At 39.5% G+C, this 19,822-nt stretch overlaps 1 protein-coding gene across 1 annotated transcript; it reads right to left on the bottom strand.

Annotated features, from left to right (window-relative positions):
* Positions 1-77: 77 nt before the first annotated feature.
* LOC143282745 (uncharacterized) lies at positions 78-18,625 on the bottom strand. The gene is made up of 5 exons (XM_076588493.1): positions 18,488-18,625; positions 14,216-14,253; positions 13,499-13,692; positions 10,824-10,934; positions 78-5,124 (listed from the first exon to the last, which is right to left on the bottom strand). Exons 1-5 carry the CDS (start codon positions 18,529-18,531, stop codon positions 4,060-4,062), a joined length of 1,452 nt encoding a protein of 483 aa, XP_076444608.1. The 5' UTR covers positions 18,532-18,625; the 3' UTR covers positions 78-4,059.
* Positions 18,626-19,822: the final 1,197 nt, after the last annotated feature.

The following is a 19,822-nucleotide window of genomic DNA, read 5'->3' as shown; positions in this document are numbered from 1 at the left end:
AAATATGCCTCTTTGATCACGCAAAGAAACAGCATGGAGTGAACATGTTTATCCAGACAATAAAAACACACATTCACTTCTGAAAACCATATTTCTTTACTATATTCGAGTATAGTCACCAAAACTAATGTCTCTCACTGTCATGCTTACAGCACAATTTTCCAATTCCACAGTGATAATGCTAAAAGGTTACAGCATAACAATCATGCTTGTTTGTCTATCACGCCTCCAGGGGCTTTGCACATTCCTCCCTCTCCCTCCTACAGGGTTGAGTATCACAGGTCATGGCAAATAAAGCACTCAGTTTCTTAAGTGGTATTGTTGGGTATTCCCCCTCCAGGTGATTAACGAACCACCACATTCAATACGTTGCTTTGGGGGCTTTTTTCTGCAGTTGATTTATGTGAAACTAAACAGATTCCTCTGTACACATCGCAAAGGAATAATGGCACATACACAATACTTTGTACAAATGTACACAATATATATATATATATAGATATGAAATTTCAGAATACCATTTAGAAAATGTTACAACTATGTATTAAAAGAAAACCATTAGTATCAAAGCATAGTTATCAGTTCTAATAACACAATATATTTGTAAAGCCACCATCTCACTTGAAATGACATGAGAAACATGAATAAGTTCTGAATAAATTTTAACTTGCGTAAGTACATTTGTATACACATTCTCTATCCCTTGCAACCATAGGTCGAAGAGACTGTGATATTGTAATCTTCTTGAGAAGGAGTATGAACATGAATTTGAATAAGAGAAAAGAAAAGCTTATACATGAAGTAAAGACATTTTATTCACCTTGAAAATAGTATTGAGTTCTGAAGAGTCTTTCACATGATTTTTTTTTTAATATTAAGTTGTCTATACATTACTCAATGAATTTGAAAATTCCGATAATCAAGTCTCTAACTTCAACGGTGTTGTTCTGTATGCTGTGTGCCATGTCTAGTTAAACACAAAAGGCCGATATGGAATGTTGCCGATCATCAAATGTGATAGGTTGAAGACCATTGCCAAATAATGCCACTGGTATGGTGTGCTTTCAAAACAAGGTGAACAGATGAAAATTCACGCTGTAGCAAAGGCATTTGGGTACCAACCAAATGGTAGAAACACCACCTTATTCTGCTCAAATCCAAAGGAAGTATCTAATAAGCTTTTTCAATTCAGAGGCTGATTTTAGATACTTCAACAGGTGTTAACATTAAAAAGAAGCGTATGTGCAATATGAAAGATTGTTTTTAAAAAGATATCAAAATATATATAAGAATAAAGATACATATATATATTATATATATATATATATAACAATTTACCGTAAAACATGCAAATATACCTGCCATTAATAATTTTTAAATGAAATATATTTAAACATGCAGGGTTTTACATTTGTAGGAGTCATATCTATCAAGTAGTATGTGTGTATTTTAACTATTTTTAAAACTGTTTTCCTTTTTCCCCCCTTGACTTCCATACATCCTGTCAGCGTTACGTTAATGCAAGTTCAATGCTGCTTCAGTAGAAGAAAGCTGCAAACACTAATACAGTAACAGGCTCATTCTTCTGCCTCCTATCAGCTTTATTCTGAAATAATGCATTGATTTCATGCCCAGTTATGATTCTAAACTTTGTGAAAAATGCTTTTTAAATTTTTATATTTTTGAAGATTTGACAAAAGCCTCCTCAGTATTATTCTGGAACAGCTCTTGCAATTGATGATACAATATCAGTAAACTTTAGGAAAATCAAGCACTTCTTGTTCATTTTTTGTTGTTGGGGTTTTTTTGGGGTTTTTTTTTGTTTAAAAAGCAAGTGCTATACTACAGTCAAGAACAATACAGCGCTTATCCTCTGCACCATCCACCATCTTTTCATAAACTACATGTTCAGCCCTCTAATTTTATTCTTTGCAATGCCAAAAAAAATAGCTTATGTTTCGTTGAATGACAGAACTTTCAAATCTTAATCTTTTTTTACAGCTGGAAAAACAGTTTTAATGTTCACAAGATCACACACCTTTCCAGGATGGGACTGAGAGGCATAATAATGTAGCTGTTGTATCAAACACCTCACAATACTGATTCTATTTCACTTTGTCAAATGTCTACAAAATAAAAATTCGGTGATTTTATTTCAAGATAAAAAGCTAGGATTAACTAGCCAGTGGAACTCCTCCTTTTCAGGTTTTTTATTATTATTATTATTATACAGCACAACTGTTCACAGTTCACAATTAAAATAGCTTATTTGTGTTGAAACACTGACTGTATCTGGATAATTAAACTTACTCACTGTGAGTTATATTATGGGAAAGACTGTGACTGACAATGAAGGTAACATCTCAGACTGTGACAATCATAAGCAGATGGAAAACTGGATGCCCTACATCACCCAGTTACTTTCTTCATAAAGATCGACATAAAAAAGCCCTTGAACCACACCATCAAACAGGCAAATACATTGACAGCAACAAAAATTAGATTATACTACCATCCAAAGCTGATCTAGTGACTACACTCAACAGCAAATCTCTTCAAAATGAAAAACAACTTCAGGCGTTGTGCGTTGTAAATATATTCATACACACATGAACACTAAGTGCATTACATTTTCTTCAAATGCATTCCTATTTCTATTTAACCCTTTCACCACCAGTCAATTTAGAGTACAAAATTCCCTTGTGGTATAAACACAGAAAAGTCAGTGGCTAAGAAAAGCTGGGGATTCCCCCTGCGATGTATTGAAAATATGGCCTATCCTATCACCGAAAATTAAGAGCAGTAGGTTCATGGATAACAGACCAATGAATGGTCATCTTTCAGTGGCATAGGTCCTCTACCACGCCTGTGCATAAACGCGAGCTTGGTGGTGGAAGGGTTATACACTTGCCAAATAATTTCTACATATTTGTAGTGAAACAATGATTTTCTACATATAATTATTGTGTCTCTGCACTTACAACAGGTGTGCATGCAAGTGTGTGTGCATGTGTCAATATGGGTTGATAATCCTGATTTCTATTTTCATTCCCTATTTTCAGTCCAGGTCCAATACAAAACCATATAAGAAATACAAGAAATACTAAGTAATACGTTTTCAACTCCATCATGCCCAACAGTCAAAGTACAATCAATCACTGCTAAAAAAATCAAGGAAATGGCTGCAAAAAATCAAACTAAAAAGATGAAAAGGGGAAGAAGACAGCTCACGAGATCACCAGGGTCAATATTTAAGAAATCCAAACACCAAGGCAAACAATTAAAAGCAGTTTGACTCATCGTCTTCAATAAGCAAAATGCTTGGAATCACTACAGCCAAAGCCTGGCAGTTAAGGCGAAAGATCACATTCCAAGAGAACAGAGTCTCTGTCCCCCTAGCAGAAACTAGGAACAACCATCTCCGACTTCACCAAGCAGTCATGCTGAGGATTCACAAGCAAACCTGGAAAATAGAACCCTCATAGTGTGTGTGAATGCATTCAGATTTACACTTTCCCTTTTTCCTGTCTGAACAGTATCATTCACTGAGAGGATGTCTGCTCTTCTTGATATCAGCAACGTAGTACTGTATGTAACTGGATACAATGTTGCCTGTTGGTTGTCAGAATAAGGCTGAACATTTTGTGTCATCATCTCTATCATGCCAAGAGAAAGCACCAAATCCACAAAATTGCAGCAGCACAAAGCAACTGAATCACAGAAACCATGACTAAAAACAACATACCTTGGCACTCCATTATCATCTTTTTTTTTATCTTAAAGAAAGAGGAATGTAATCTTACTTTCAGTGAATATACTCATGTTCATCTGTACATGTGATGTCAAAGTAACAGCAGCCATTGAAATCTGTCAAAAAAAGAAAAACTAAACACTAGCTTTTGTTTTTGGATGTTCCATATTTCATGAATCCATAACATACTGTCAGTCTGAACTGAATTTTTTTTTTCCTTTTATTACCAATCAATCTTAAGCAGTACATCACTGTGAACTTCCTACAGACAACGAGGCCTCAGGTTTATTATAGGCACCTAGTGTGAGTTAGACTGCAGGAGTGTCATTGGATGTGGGCTCCAGACTTTTCAAGTGTTCTTTATCATGTATCAGCAGGCAGGTGACAGTGGGCTGCCGCTCCCCCTCATTCAGCGTCACCATGAAGCGGGAGACACCAGTGTTGGGACACACCCGCAAGGCATGCCCTTTCCCCCCGGGAATTTTGCAGTTTAAGTCTTCAATAAAATAGCTGACCATTTCCTTGATGAACCCCCCGTGGGTCGCAATCAACACATCTCCTGTAACTGATGGTACAATATCAGCATCGTCAAAGCTGCTGTTGCGACCCGATGACACAGATGAAATGGGGGTCAAGCGATGTTCCAACAATGGAGACAAAGAAACGTTAGGGCAAGTTTGAAGCGATGGGTCCAACACAGACCCTGGAACAGCCAATGGATCAGTGTCTTTGACCCATGGCTGCAAGCCATCGCAAAGCCGATTACTCCCTGACTGACCAGCAAAAGGATTCTGCTCCAAATGACCATCTGAATTAGGTCGGACATTCCCTGGAGGGCAGGTGGAAGAACAGGGATCCTGTTTGGCAGAGCCAGTGCCCCTTTCTTCCCCCTCAACATCAGCCTCTGGGCATTCCACACTGTCATGAAGACTTGAACACCCAGAGGAAGAGGAGGAGTTTGAACGAGCTATGGTTGTGGTCCCTGCCCCTTGTATCTCACCAAAAGCACAGTCAGTATCCACATCTGCTGAATGCCCCACCCCTTCCAGAGAAAGTCTGTGTAGCTGTGGCTCTTCTGTACGGGGACGTTTAGCAGCAATTACCTCCTCTGCCTTGCCAGGATGGCCAGCACTGGCCTGGAGGCCTACGAAATGCGTGGTTGTAGCACCAATGTTTGTTTCATTTTCCTTGTCACTCAGAGGCCTATCGGGGGTGTGGCAAGCGGTCCTGCCACTTTTACCATCAACACTAGTGCTCAAACTGCTCTGTGTGTCATTGGCAGGATTGGGATTACAATTTCTCTCTGAAGATAAGCCATATGCAAGCATCTTTTCACACAGCTCCTGGAAAAATGCCTTGGCTCGATCTCGTACCTGTTAAGACAGCATTATATACATGTAAGCACATGTCAGCTGTGAACAGATCTGCAGTGAGAACAAATACTGACTTTACATAATCACTGAACAAATAATATGCCATGTTCAGCAATGATTTATTTTACAGGCAGAATATTCTGTAGTCATATGCAATGTAGTCTGAATTTAAAAAAAAATAAAATAAAATAACCTGAACAAAACGCATGTATAGATTAAAAAGAAATGCAATGTTTCCATTTTAACCGTCATAATTTTCAGATCGATCATTAACTGACGGACTGTTTATATTTGCAACTATCTCATCACTTCAATTCAAGAAGTTGCACATTCAGATAAATCATTCTTTTCAGTATCCAGTCTCTCTCTCTCCTTCTCAGATACTTTTTTTAAATAATTAAAACAAAGTAATATACTCATATAAATGGAGTACACATAAGCAAACCACATGCAAAGAAATGAGGTGATATGGCAGAAAGATCTGTGTGACCAAGCAACATTTCACACAAAAAAGACAAGTTAAAAAGGAAATTTTTTTTTCCCTAAAGTTACGTTTATCTAACATACTTACCTTGACCCACTAGTGTAGACTAAGGTAGGGAGTCCGATTCCTGTCCTGTGCAAACTACTACCTGCCTATGCAGAGAAAATGAAAGTAGCTACAGCCGATAACCTCCTGGAAGTAGGTTACCTCCCCTCTGTATCCCTGACTAGCTTCCTCTTTTGACGGCAATTAACCGTAACCAGTGCAGTGTGCAAAGAGAACAGGAAGCAGGGAGGACGGGAGGGTCTTAAATGTGGGTCATGGTAAGTATGTTAGATAAACATAATTTTTGAAAAAAAATCTTTTTAACTACACATACTTTACCGTGACCCACTAGTGCAGAATGACACGACAAGGTGGAGGGCTCACCTGTTCTACTGTCTGTGCACGGCAATGGCTTGTTGTGTGACCACTGTGGAGGCAATGCAACATTGAGCCATCTTGAGCCATCCTTGCTGAAGTGTGAGACATCTCTCAGGTAGAAATCAATAAGGTAACAGGGTTTTTCCTGAGTGGGCAAAGGCAAGAGATGAGGACCATGCCCTGACTTCATGAACTCTGGCTGAGGAGGCAGTAAGTCCCAACCCTGTGTCTGCATACATGCCTTTAATCACATTGACTGTCCTTTGAGACAAGAGATGTCTTGCTAATCTCGCAAGAGTGGTCAAGGTGTCAACTGATGAATACGTGTCGAACCTTTCCAATCAAAGTGAGAGGTGGAAATGTGTACTCTGTGGGGTTTTCTAAATTGAGCTAGAGGGCAGACAGTTTATCATGAAGGCCTCGAGAAATGTATGAGCCCTGTGGGTGAGAAGGGAGTGTGTGTGGGTCCCTAAGGACCAGCCACTACAAATATGTGAAGGGAGCATACATTCAGGCTTGAATGAGGCAATTTTTTCTTTAAGTGCAGTCATCCTCCAAAAGCAAGAAAGGGATGTACTTATGAAAATAAATACATATATGTACAAAGGGATATATATACAGACTCAAGTGATGATGTCAGGAATATGACAATGACCATAGATCGAGGCACAAAAAATAAACAGCTGTACAAGCATACATCTAGCATGCACAGATATATACCCAAGTAAATGGGTATGTGTGCATAATCAGTAATGGAAAAGAATCTGTGTATGTACATATAAGAGATGTACATACACTTATGAATATTGTGTCAGTATGTAGACGCAGAAAGTTCTGAGCATCATATACAGAATCACGCAAATGCAAATGTGCATATATTGCTATGTAGGGAATCTCAATGAATAGAGATAGAAATATAATTGTACATGTTAACCCCTAAGCTGCCTATATGACAAGATAACTCGTCAGTGCAAGCATGTATGCTTCGCTGCCACAATGACGAGATAACTCATCAAAATATTCTGACTTTTCCCTGGTTTGCACTGAGTTCATTGACAAAAATGCTGGTAGCTTTAGCTTGGGGAATCTTTCTAGATTCTATTCATAGCTAGAAACCCCATCTACATCATGAGGCAGTCCTTTGTTTGAACGTTTTGGATGGATTATTGTCACAGTTTGCCTGGCTCCTCTCCTCGCTCGCTCAACAAAATTTCGGACACCATGCTCGAGACATGCGATCGTGGTTGCATGAAACCAACCAAGATTGCTTTCTTTAGCTGATGCTCAGAAAGAATTGAAGTATAAATCTGAAGGCGAAGACAGTGATGAATTTTTGTAGGATGACTTGATAGAAAATGAAGGAAGCGATGAAGAGACTGGCCAAGACACGACTATCAGGGAGTGATGCCAACTTTACAGCAGTAGCAGACGACAGAAAGTGACCAAATTTTTAGCAGGACACAGTGTGAGCGATTTTCTTGGCACTTAGCCAACACTCTGAGAACTGGATGATGTGATGGTGTGTGAGAGGGGTGAAGATGAGGGGGGTGAAGACCGAGGGGGTGTGGCCCCACATCCATATCATCACTTGGAGAGGTCACAATGTATCATGATGTCTTTTTTTTTCTTGTCTTTTTTTTTTTTATTGTGGTTGTTTAGTATAATTTGTGTGTACAGGTATTATCCATTTGTCCAGAAAATATATTTTAGTGCAAATTCACTGACTAATGTTTGTAGTGAACAAGTTGAAAATGTGACAAAAAACAAAACACTGATTTCAAAACAACAGCATGTCACTGAAAATATATAAAATGGGAAATTCCCCTGAAAACATCATGTGTTTCATATTTCTTTATTAATTTACCTTTCAGAAAATATTTACTTCAATAAACAAAGAACACAGAATTTTTTGAAAATATATACCCGTTTTTTGTGAAAAAAACCCTGGCAAATAGATTTCACTTAAATCTTATTTTCCTGGCAGAAAAAGGGTTAATATGAAAATTGTATAAACATATCCCGTAAGCACACACACACATGTGTATACAGAGGGATAAATATACATCTATATATGCAAATATAAATGTATATAAATATAGCAAGATATACAAATTTGTTGTTGTTTTTGTTGATTTTGATAACAAAACATAACAAATAGAAATGAAAATATTGTGATTTATTTCATGTTATTGTGTACAACAAGAAAAGAATGGTAATTGGATTGGTTGCCTGCAGAGGACTGAGTGCAAATGTGGGGGGATGAGGAACCCAAAAGTTCAGTGGCACATAGCCTGAGAAACAGCAAGAAAGGTGCAGTTGCTGTGCAAGGTTGTATAAAGCCCACGAATGGGCAGCAAGACCCAAAGAGAATGTGAAAAACATCATTGGTGGTCAGTAAAGGGGGCTAGAGTGACTTGCTGTGTTGGTGGAAGGGAAGTAACTACATCGCCAATCCACATATGGGCATGTGTCACCTAGTGGTCCACCTTCCTCCCTACCTAGAGGGAGGGCATCCCGACTCACCACAGTTGCCATTGGACGCGAGGCGGTCAGGGCATGCCACGTGTGGGGCATGGATACATTGTCCAGCTGCCTTCACAGACGAAAAACATATTGGATTGAGTGTGCAGAGCGGCAGACGTATGTCCGTGTTTGTTCCCCATTGGTTCCCCATTGGGAACGCATGCTCAGTCACTGAAATTTTGGGCATGGGGAAAGAGACAGAGGAGGGAACTCGTGCACTGCCGACTGGCAGAGCTGAGAAAACGCGGAGCACAGACGCGAATCGATCTAGTCAAAAAAAGGAAAACAGCACAACTGGCCTTTGTGTGGGTAAACAAACCCAGAGATGACACCAGAGGAGGTGTAGGAGGTGGTAGTGGTCTGGGGTCGACCGGTGGGTGTGGAGGAGGTGTTGAAAGACTGCAATGCTTCATTTATGCCCCAAATACTGTACCTGTACCTGTTGTTGACAGAACCTGAGGTAGAGGGTCCTTACGATTGCGACTGCGCCATAATTTTAACTCGAATGCCCAAACGAGCTAAGTAAGTTTGTGACTTGTTACAAGTCTTCATCAGACACAAAACATAGTGTCAAAGAATCGATAGGCAGACAGAAAATACAAAAAAAATTAGCCGTATGAAGAGCACAGGATCAGGTGTCAAGATGGCTGCCAAAAAAGAGGAATCTAGTCAGGGATACAGAAGGGAGGTAACCTACTTCCGGGAGGTTATCGGCCATAGCTACTTTCATTTTCTCCGCATAGGCGGGTAGTAGTTTGCACAGGACAGGAATCGGACTCCCTGCACCAGTGGCTCACGGTAAAGCATGTGTAGTTAAATACTAATTTCATTCACAAACTGAAAACAACATCCCGAGGAACATCCCAGAACAAGGCAACCATGGAGAAAAACTCCTGCACCCAACATCATTCACAGCCCAGCAGTCAATCAACAGATGTCTGAAACTGAAAGGCTGCCCACATGGAAAACACTATAAAGCCTACTCAACCCCCAGAGAGACAAACGTTATCAGACATGAATGATCTGCATGCAGCCTGCCAAATACTTACCCCCACCCACCTCCACCCTCCACAGCAGAAGGTAGCAAGCAAGCCCCCGAGGCCAGGACAAATCTGAAACAACCTGCTGTCAGTCTGCAACTCCAATTCTTCTCAGCAGAGGAATCTCACACATTATCAAACCTTGGGCTTCAGGTCTGTAAATGGTACAGTGGTGCAAGACAGCCTCCGACACATGGCACTCCTGGCAATCTGACCCACAAACTCACCACCTTCCATGCCCATGTGACCCAGAATTAATGCTAATATAATGTCACAATCCCTGCCCCCGTGAGCAGTCAGTGAACTAGAAAACACAAGAATCTTCTAAAGTGAAATTCATGGACCAGAACCAAAGCAGCCAGTCGGGTTGTCGCACAGCTACTGTGGAAGGAAGAAGTCTAACGAATGGAGAGCCTGCAGCAGATGGACAGATCACAGCAGCACCCACACCTTCTTCCAACTTTGTAGAATCATTTGTTAAACCTTTCAAGAAAGAGAGAACTGGTGCAACCACAGTCCACTCTGGAGCGGACCAAGCTCTGTTGAGGTAAGACAAGTAGAGTCCCTTTGCTCACCGCCCAATCCGTAAAAGCCTTCACGCACTGGATGCCGTGAGTCCACAAAAGGAAGTTTTCACGTGTTGTTGGCTGATATGGAAGAACTTCGGTGGTTTTTTAATCAAAGTTGACTCCTAAGAATTTCACCTTTGTAACAACCTGAATGATGTCCTTTCTGAGTCTAATCTCTGGATCTGAAAAGATGTCTCTAGAGTTGTGGAATGAGTTAAAGTCGTGGGAAATGTAAAAACGTTCGCCTGAACCCACTGCCCAACCCAATCCAAGCACAACTGATGCTGTCACTTGATGCCAGCAAACACCTTTCCAGCTGAGCAGAGAGCAAAACTGTCCATGAACAGCAAGGACTCAGAACCATGGCAGACAGATTTTACTATTTTATGGACTCTGATACTGAAGAGAGCAGGAAAAAGACTGCTGCTCTGTGGAACGCCCAACTACCACCCATGAATGCCAGACAAAGCGCCACCAACCTGGACTTAATTTGTAGGTATGTCAAGAGACCATGAATGAAGACAGGGAAATATCCTCAAAAGCCAAGGCCATGAAGGTCTGAAAGAATACCATATTTCCAAGTGGTATCATATGCTTTCTCCAAATCAAAAAGGATTCCAATGATCCACCAACCCAACCAAAAAGCCATCCAAACCTTACCTGTTCATAAGTTTCTGCACCTTCAGGGTTAAAGTCAGCCCACTTCTTGTTGCTTTTTTGTGCTGCTGCATAAAGCTCCTTGAAGGTCCTCCCTTCAAAGATGCCAAATCTCTGAAAAAAAAGACTTCTATGTAAGATGTTCCTAGGGTACAAGGACAATATATTACAGAACTTCCATGTAATTCAGAACTGAAAACATTTCTGCTTCAAGGACAAAATATTAAGAATTTCCATGTAATACAGGAAACAGTAAAACATTTTCTATGTTCGAAGGACAAAATGGCAAAGGACTTCCTGGTAATAAACATCAACATTACAAACAGTTGTGAATAATGTTGTCAGATGTATACAACCATGTAACTTCTATACTTAAGCAGAATGGTATTGTTACTCTTCAAGTTGCTTTTTTTCTTTTAATTTTTAATGTTTGTTGTTAATCTATAAGTGTGTCAATCTGCAATACAATCATACTAAAAGATTTTGTGTTTATTGCTTCCTTTGTCCTTAAGGTATTTCGCAGTCATTATAATTCAGATGCGTGGAAAGAACTCATTTCTGACTCCTCTTTAACAAGCCAAATTCAGAGCCGAACAATCATTTCAAGAGGAAATGACGATGTTTAAATTTACCACACAAACACACACACACACAAACTATAACAGGGTGATTACAAGGACACTTTGTTCACATACATGAAACAAAAAAAGCAAATGTAAATTAAGAAGGTAAGCTATAAACAAATAAGTATCTGCTTGACAGCTTAAAAGTTATCACAAGTTCTGTTCCCCTTATCTATTTGAACTTCTCCATAAATATACATTCAGTTTAGGACCCTTCGATCATATGCTGACACCAGGCTCATTCAGCTTCCTACTTTTACACACAAACAGCATGGCCAACGAGCTTTTTCTTTCTCAGCCTCTAAGCTCTGGAACTTTCTACCAAACTCTCATCGACTCAGTCCCAAGAGTCTTTCAATGATTTCAAGTCAGGCCTGAAAACTCTCACTACACATTACTATGATTAACCTATCCCCTCCCCAAGAAGGAAGGCGGCAGAATGGTCAAGACATTCATCTGCCAATACAATAAGTCCATGAGTGTCTGGGTTTGAATCCCACTCTCACCCTTTCTCCCAAGTTTGACTGGAAAATCAAACTGAGCGTCTAGTCACTCGAATGAGACGATAACTGAGGTCCCATGTGTAGCAGGCACACAGCACAGTGAAAAAGAATCCATGGCAACTAGAGTGTTGTCCTCTGGCAAAATTCTGCAGAAAAAATCCACTCTGACTGGTACATAAACAGTGCGTAGGGTTATGCTGCTGGTCAGGCTTCTGCCCAGCAGATGTGGTGTAGCGTATATGGATTTGTCCGAACACAATGATGCCTCCATGAGAAACTGAAACTATCCCCTCCCTACCATTTAAGAATGTGCTGTTTCCACCCAGACTGATTACTTGATTGTGATGTGTGTGCATGAGGAGGGAGAGAGGAAGCATGAGAGCAATCACCTATGTGTTTGTGTGTGAGAGTGTGAATGCGTGTACATGCTTTTGTGCCTCTGTCATGAGGCTGTGTGCATGTGTGTGTGTGTTGTGTGCGCACATGCATGTATGTGTGTGTGTGTATGTTTGTGCATGCAAGTGCCTTTTTGCAGAGTGTGTGTGTGTGTGTGTGTGTGTGTGTGTGTGATATTTTTTTGTGTTCTGCATCTTCACCATTGGAAGGCGCTATAAAAATTTCCATTATTATCATTACTGGCCTTTGTATTTTTGTTTTCCTTTTCAATATTCATACTTTGCCATCACATTTCAAATGGAAAATACTTACAAACATACACACACACACTCAAATGAAGCATTAAAATAATCACAGAAAACAACAACTTATATCCATATTTTCCAATGCTCAGATGCAGTGTCACTTGGAAAGCTTCTGGTTTGTTTAGACTTTGTGACTTGCAGTACAAAAGATAAAAACAGTCACACAAACACACAGAATGAGATCTCATAGCAGCCCCTGAGGACAGACTGTTGTTAATTGGCTACACTGGTTGGCCTGGGCAGTTTCCTGGGTCAATATATGTGCAGACCTGCTCGTCACTGTCTCAACCCCTTTGTACTGTATGCTTGCAAATCATCAAAAATCAGTAATTCACTTCACTATTCCATGGTTGTGGAAATACACACTCCCAGCATGCACGTTCTCTCTCTCTCTCCCATGACAATGGAATAAACAATCTAACATGCAAAACCCCACATGGAGAAACAGCCTACGCATGATTTGCAGCTCATAATGCAGAGGAAGATAGCTAAGTATTTTTAGCCTTCAGTCAATACTTTAGTTTTTCATCTGGATCATCCTTGTCCTCACTGTCATCTACATTCCCAAGAAAAGCTTGTAGCAGGTGCACAGTTTGTAAAAAGAAGCATGCCAGGAAGAATCTGTTTTATCTAAATACTGACAAAGAAATATTGGACTTAAATCATTCAAAATATTTTCTAAAAGAAAAAAAATTCTACCTCCAAGCAACAAGAAAGCAGCATTTTCTTACAGAATCTGAGAATGGCAAAATTTTGTATATTATATACAGCAAGCATTTCTTCTGGTAAAGAAGAAAAGAAAAGAAAAAAGAACCTATTTCAGTTACACCACATAACAATAGTTTGCTCACTCGTTCTCTTAGACGTTGGTCTTTTATCACAGGGCAGTGACACACAGTGTTGCCATCAGCGATGATCTGAGCTGTCCGTGCTGCCCGATTCAAGTCACTGGCGAAAATATGTGTGAACTTCTCATTCCGCAAGCGAAAGGCAACAAGATGAGCTTGATTTAGTCCTAAGTCTGACAGTGCTACATCTTGATGACCTGCAAAGGACACATCAATAACAGTTGACAAAATAGACATAGAGAATGGATGTGTGACTACCAACATCCCCCTCCCACACATACTCGCACACTAGACATTTCACCATAGAGAGAAAGCTCAGATAGAAAAGTCAATATATTTTTTGTACATATTCCTCTGTACCTTGCAATAGATTCATTCACTAGTATGTGCAAACTGGTGAGGTCTAAAAATTACTGGTTCTAAGTTGTGTGCCTTTGCCTAAACTAAAGAGTAAATGTTACTGTGTGCTTGTTTATTGGTGAATAACACAACACACACACACACACACACACACACACACACACACACACACACACTGTATATTTGCACACACAAAACTTCTTGTTAAGAGCTTGATTATTTTCCAAGAAAAAACAAGCTCAACACATTCCTTGTATTTCTATAAATTACCTCTTTTTAATATCTATCATAATTCTTGGCAAGCAAGACATCTGGTCCTACCCTCCAAAAACCTACACAAAAACAATTTCAACAACTTACCTTGAATTTTACCCTCCTTGTTTGCAATAGTTTCACCACTGAAAAAGAAAATATGATCATCATTAAAACACTTTTGTAATATTACAAATTAATAATTTTACAGCCAATGTTAAAGTCAGATTTCCATACTGTCTGAAGAAAATGGTAAAAACAACTGAAATAGTGAAAATGACAAGACAATAAATCAAATCAGAATTCAGATGCAAGATAAAAACTTCAGTGGAATGATACATTTCAACTTCTCAAGCCCGCTTAGCTGGTTAAGAAAAATAGGAATAAGCTTCAATGTATGCAGAAAGCGAAAGAAAAGTTATAACTTATACGAATTACCTTCAGCATCAGTGTACAGCATGAAACCCATCCAATACAAGCACTGGCTGTTATGCATGTATGCCCGTTCCCCTCCAGCATTACCAAATATCCATGTGCGTGTGTGGGTGTGTGGGTGTGTGTGTGTGTGTGTGTGTTCATGAATTTCAACTTTTCTACAACATAACTCTGCAAATTAATATTCTCTTAATCCATAGTGCATGCATTTGCCGTTCATTATTTTTCCTGGTCCACTCTCATGATCATGCTCAATCCATATTTGTCCAAGTTCAATGAACAACTGACAATAGCTACTTGGATAGAAACCATTCTCTTAACACTCTGTCATTAAAATAGGCATTTCTGGTTAAACAGCATGTAAAGAAAATCATCAGGTCTAATCTGATATCCATTGCTGAGCAGTAAATTGCCTTTCAAATACTCATTCCACTTGTTCCACAAAAAAACAAAATGCGGCAAATGGAAGCCGAACACAATCAAACACGATAATGAAAAGGAAGTCATCAATGATGTCTATAACACCTGGTTTCCACACCCCAAATGATAAAATGTATACATACATGTATTCATTATCTGGGATCTGCTAAATTAGTTACATAAAAGACTGATATAAGTGTCAGAATGCTTTGCTTTGAGGACTGATCTCATTTCATTTTCTTAGTATCACTTGTTTTTCCTCCATCATAATGACATATGCAGATATTTGCATCAAGATCATAAAGTTTAACTAGGTCTGTCAGAAATTTACAGGATAAATGATTGAGTATAACAATTAACATTGTGATAAAATGTTTGAGTATGTGCATGCATGCATGTCGTAATAATTATGGACTTTTCAGAGGTCTTCAGTCAGGTCAACCACAACCCGCTGACTCAAAAACACCATTTCAGGATCCAGGTCAAAGTCAACAGTTGGGTTGAGGACTTTCTCAGTGTAGAAGGCAAGCAGTAGTCACTAAGGTTGGATTTTGTACTTGTGGAATGGAGAGTACCTAAAGGATCAGTCATAGGCCCAAGCCTCTTCATTCTGCACAGAAATGACCTGTCACATCTGCTTTGGCCTTATAGGGCACTACCTACCACAACCCCGTTGCATCCGATCAAGACCAACAGACACTTCAAGAGGACCTGGACTATAAGACCACTTGGGAACAAAGGTGGGATGTAAAGTTCCACCCTGGCAAATGTGAGGTGCTGACAGATGAGCATCCACTAGCAGAAAAAGATATCACCAGTAACTATTCCATGGCCACACCCTCCAGGCCATAAAGACAACCAAGTACCTAGGTGTTATTCTTTGCTCAGATCTCTCCTGCGATACCCGATCAACATAATTATCACAGCTGCCAACAAATCACTCGGGCTGCACGGCATCTCACCCTCAAGACTGGAACAACCTCAGTCAAACCGGACATGCAGTTACATTTACAAGGTCCTCATCCATCCACTGCCCAAGTACGGGTGACCTGTGTGAGCCCCTGCTCCTCAGAATGTTATAACTTTGAAATCAGTCCAGAGGAGGGCCACCTGCAGAGTGCAGCATCACTTCCAGCAAACATTCAGCATGGACCAGATGATCAAAATTCAAATCATTTGACTGGCTCTTCCTTGACAAAGGCAGAAGGTATTTCACTTTTCCAGGAAGTTCAGGCTCTGTTGTTGTTTTTTTAACAAGTCTTACCACCAGCTGATTATCATCTCCAAGTATGATCTAGCTGCACCTTCCCAGTCAACGAGGTCCTAATTGCTATCAACTTGCCTGACAAATTCCTTACTGCAGAAATGATTACAGATTGTTCTTCTTCACATGCACTTTCACTGACTGGGGCAGCCTACCTGCTGAGACTGCCTCTGCCCCAACTCTGGAAGCATTCTGGTCATACTCATAGCTGCTGAAATCATACTGATCTTCACCCTTCCCTTCTATTACCCTCTCGCTACCTTCATCCATTGCCCCTAGCATTAACAGTTGTCACCTACCTGATTGGTGGTGGAGTTGTTCCTGCACTACCTGGTTTACCCCTGATTTTAAGGCAGGCTTCACAGCTTGCTAACGACCCTAACCATCTCCATAACTGTTAGTGTTTCATTGTTTTTTTAAGTCTTTTTTCATATTATTGATCTGAAACTAGTTCAACCAAACTCAAAAGTTCTCTTTTTTGTTTTTTGTTTTGTTTTTTGTTTTTTTAGAAGACAGTCTTCATAGCTTGCTAACGACCCTAACCATTTCTCTTCTGCATGACTGTTACTGTGTGTTTGTTTGTCTTTTGAGTCCTTTTTATGTTATTAATCTGGGATTAGTTGTGCAAAACTTAAAACTTCTTTTGTGTTTGTTTTAAGATGTGTGTGTGTGTGTGTGTGTGTGTGTGTGTGTGTGTGTGCATTTTGTTTGTTTATGTCTCTGGCACTCATCCTGGAACTGTAGTGAAAGTGGTATTACTAATATTAACCTTTAAAATTATAACCTGAACAAGGGAGAAGAGAAATGCATATGTAATCATGTTTAAACACAACCCTTAATCATTTTCATCAAATGTGATGCTGTTAAAAAAAATAACTTTAAGGTCCTGCTGGCAGCAAAGCAGAAACAGGAAATATAAAAAACTAATAATGTATGCCTGTTGAAAGAATGTCACTTCCATATGCAGCTGCTTCAGTTGCAAATCAGACTAACTTGTAATTACTTCCCTGAAAATAAACACTAGAATTAGAATTGCTTATTAATTTCACTGATCTCAGAAAAGTTCTGTGGTACAATGTTGATTTTAAACCAGGCTAAGCTGCTAAATTGCTAGTCTCAATTCCCTACGACAACTTGGTATAACGAGAGATAATTTAAATTTTGAATGCCATTTATTTGTGTCCAGAAATGTGTAATTCCAAAAGTCATTTCATATGCATATATCATATATGTATACTGCTACTATACTGTTTCATAGGAACAATTCTATAAATTATCATCATTTAATGGTAAATACGACTAATACTTCTACTACTACTACAATGAATGATCATACTCATCATCAAAATTGTAAAAAAAAAGTAACAAAATGAACACATTCACACACCAACCTCCCCCCCTGCCCCCCCCCCCCCCCCCCCCCCCCCCCCCCCCCCCCCACACACACACACATGTATATATATACACTCACTCCCACCCAGTACACACATTTATATATGCAAATACAAAGACATGACCAAAGTGAGAAACAGCGGACATAAAGAGAACAGAGATAAACAAATATATCATTGCAGATATACAGTAGTGATTGATATGCTGATGCAGATGTTACAGGAAATAACATTCAACCAACTGGTCAAGGAGTAAAACATTAAAGCACAAAAGGTTGAAAATATGATTAAACACTTCAGTGTATGTAAAGGTATACAAATTTCACAAAAAGGGGCATGAGGTTTTTTTCGGATGGTTATAATATAAATTTGCTTTGGGGACCTTCTGACTTGAGAGAGAGAGAGAGAGAGAGAGAGAGAGAGAGAGAGAGAGAGAGAGAGAGAGAGAGAGAGAATGAGATGAGAAAAGGAGAGATAGATAACGGCTGGTACAAAGATAGGCAGACTGACGGAAGGAGAGAAAGAGAATAATCTAAATCTACAGCGAAAAACTGTTTTTCATCCCATGCATTGTTGCATTCTTAAGTTGCTGAATCCAGTCTGGATTCAGATCATTCCAAATTGGATGTTGTTCGCTGTTCACATTGAAACAGTGTCAATAACAACAGCTCCAACAAAACCTGAGATGTTTTTACAGCATGCTGACACAAACATAACTTAAAAAAGCTTATTCAACTGTCTAGACGTGAACCTTCGTCCAGACGAAGATTAATCAATCAACTCTCAAAGAGGGCATGTCAACGTGACCTCACGATACTCAATTAAACGTAATCAAAATATATCAGCCTACCACTTTTTCAAACAACTTACTGTCTAACAAGCGTTAGCGAGAAAACCACCATTGTCTCTGCCATGTAGAAATAAGCGCAGAAAGGTGCAGCATAATTCGGTGGAAGATAAACTTTTCCAGACAGCTCAGAACTGAACCATAGGTCTTGGCCTCATTTCCCCTGGAGCTGGATTTGGGAAGGTTGCTGAATGTTACAGTCCAAGTTATTGGATATGCTTAAAATACTATCCAATGAATGTTGATAATGCTTGCATGCACGATGTGTTTTGCTTCTGCAACAAATAAAACGTTTTGATGCTATACTGTAGGGCATCCACTGATTTGACTTTTAGCGGAATTGCAAGATCGGATATTAAGTCTGGATGTATATTTTATATTGACACAGCAATGTAAGTTCCATTCTTGGATTATGCGTGAGAACATTTTAATTTCCAATGCTCTTCTCTGTCTGAAATCTAGGAAAGTATTCAAGGGCAGAGAACCTTAGAGTTTCGCGAGGGTCATGTCAGGTCAAATAAAGAACGATTTTTTTCAAGGTCTCTTGGTCGGAGGACAGCAGTGTGTGCTTTGAAAAGAAGATCGAGCGGACGCTCAGTTTTGTCCGGAATAGTGTGAAAACACTTTCAGACTCATGTCAGTCATAGCAGATCTTATGTTGGAAAATATGCATGTGTGTGTTCGTTCTTTTGCTTAACGTCTATCCACAATTGTGATTTTAGACGAAGACCCGTCATCTCCCCCACCCCACCCATGCCTGAAATCATCACTACTTTCCATGTTCCTCTCTCCTCAATTAGCATTATATATATATATATATATATATAGAAACGAAATAAAACAAACTAACTAGTCAATCAGAAGAATTACAACAAAGAGCTGTTTGGTTTGGGTTCACTCCTGATGTTTTAAATATGCCAGAGATATAAGTACCTATAGTCGTGAGGGAGTGAATGGACTGTGCTCTTTTGGGGAAATGAGGGTTTGATTCTATACTCATCTCCGCAATATTTGAATTTTGAACTGTTGTACTTCTCAAGATATATTTTGCTGATGCAAGTTTCATCTGTTCTTCAAAGGGTAATACTTTGATTTCTGTGTATGTTTTTGAAGTTGAAGCATGAACTGGAGCACTAATAGCGAGCTCATATGCTTTACTATCCACACTTTGTAATTTTTTTACATGTATTTTGGTGCAGAAAAGAATACCTCTTGTGCGTATGTTAGCTTTGAGCGTATTAGCGATGTTGCTAGGTGGATAAGTACAGAGGTATCCTGACCCCAGTGTTGCCTGCTAACAATCTTTAATAAGTTGAGGCTTTTTCTAGCCTTTGTCATGAGGCCAGTATTCTAAGTGT

The sequence above is a fragment of the Babylonia areolata genome, chromosome 6, assembly GCF_041734735.1.
Source record: "Babylonia areolata isolate BAREFJ2019XMU chromosome 6, ASM4173473v1, whole genome shotgun sequence".
Taxonomy (NCBI): Eukaryota; Metazoa; Mollusca; class Gastropoda; order Neogastropoda; family Buccinidae; genus Babylonia; species Babylonia areolata.
This window is presented reverse-complemented; position numbering and strand designations above follow the sequence as displayed.

What these genes read in the sequence shown, in the direction of transcription:
- LOC143282745 (XM_076588493.1), bottom strand. Translation starts at nt 18,531, where the DNA reads ATGGCAGAGACAATGGTGGTTTTCTCGCTAACGCTTGTTAGACA. An exon ending in TCGCTAACGCTTGTTAGACA is followed by an intron (nt 14,254 to 18,487) that starts GTAAGTTGTTTG and finishes TTTCTTTTTCAG; the next exon opens with TGGTGAAACTATTGCAAACA. An exon ending in GTGCAGAAACTTATGAACAG is followed by an intron (nt 5,125 to 10,823) that starts GTAAGGTTTGGA and finishes CTGTCTTAACAG; the next exon opens with GTACGAGATCGAGCCAAGGC.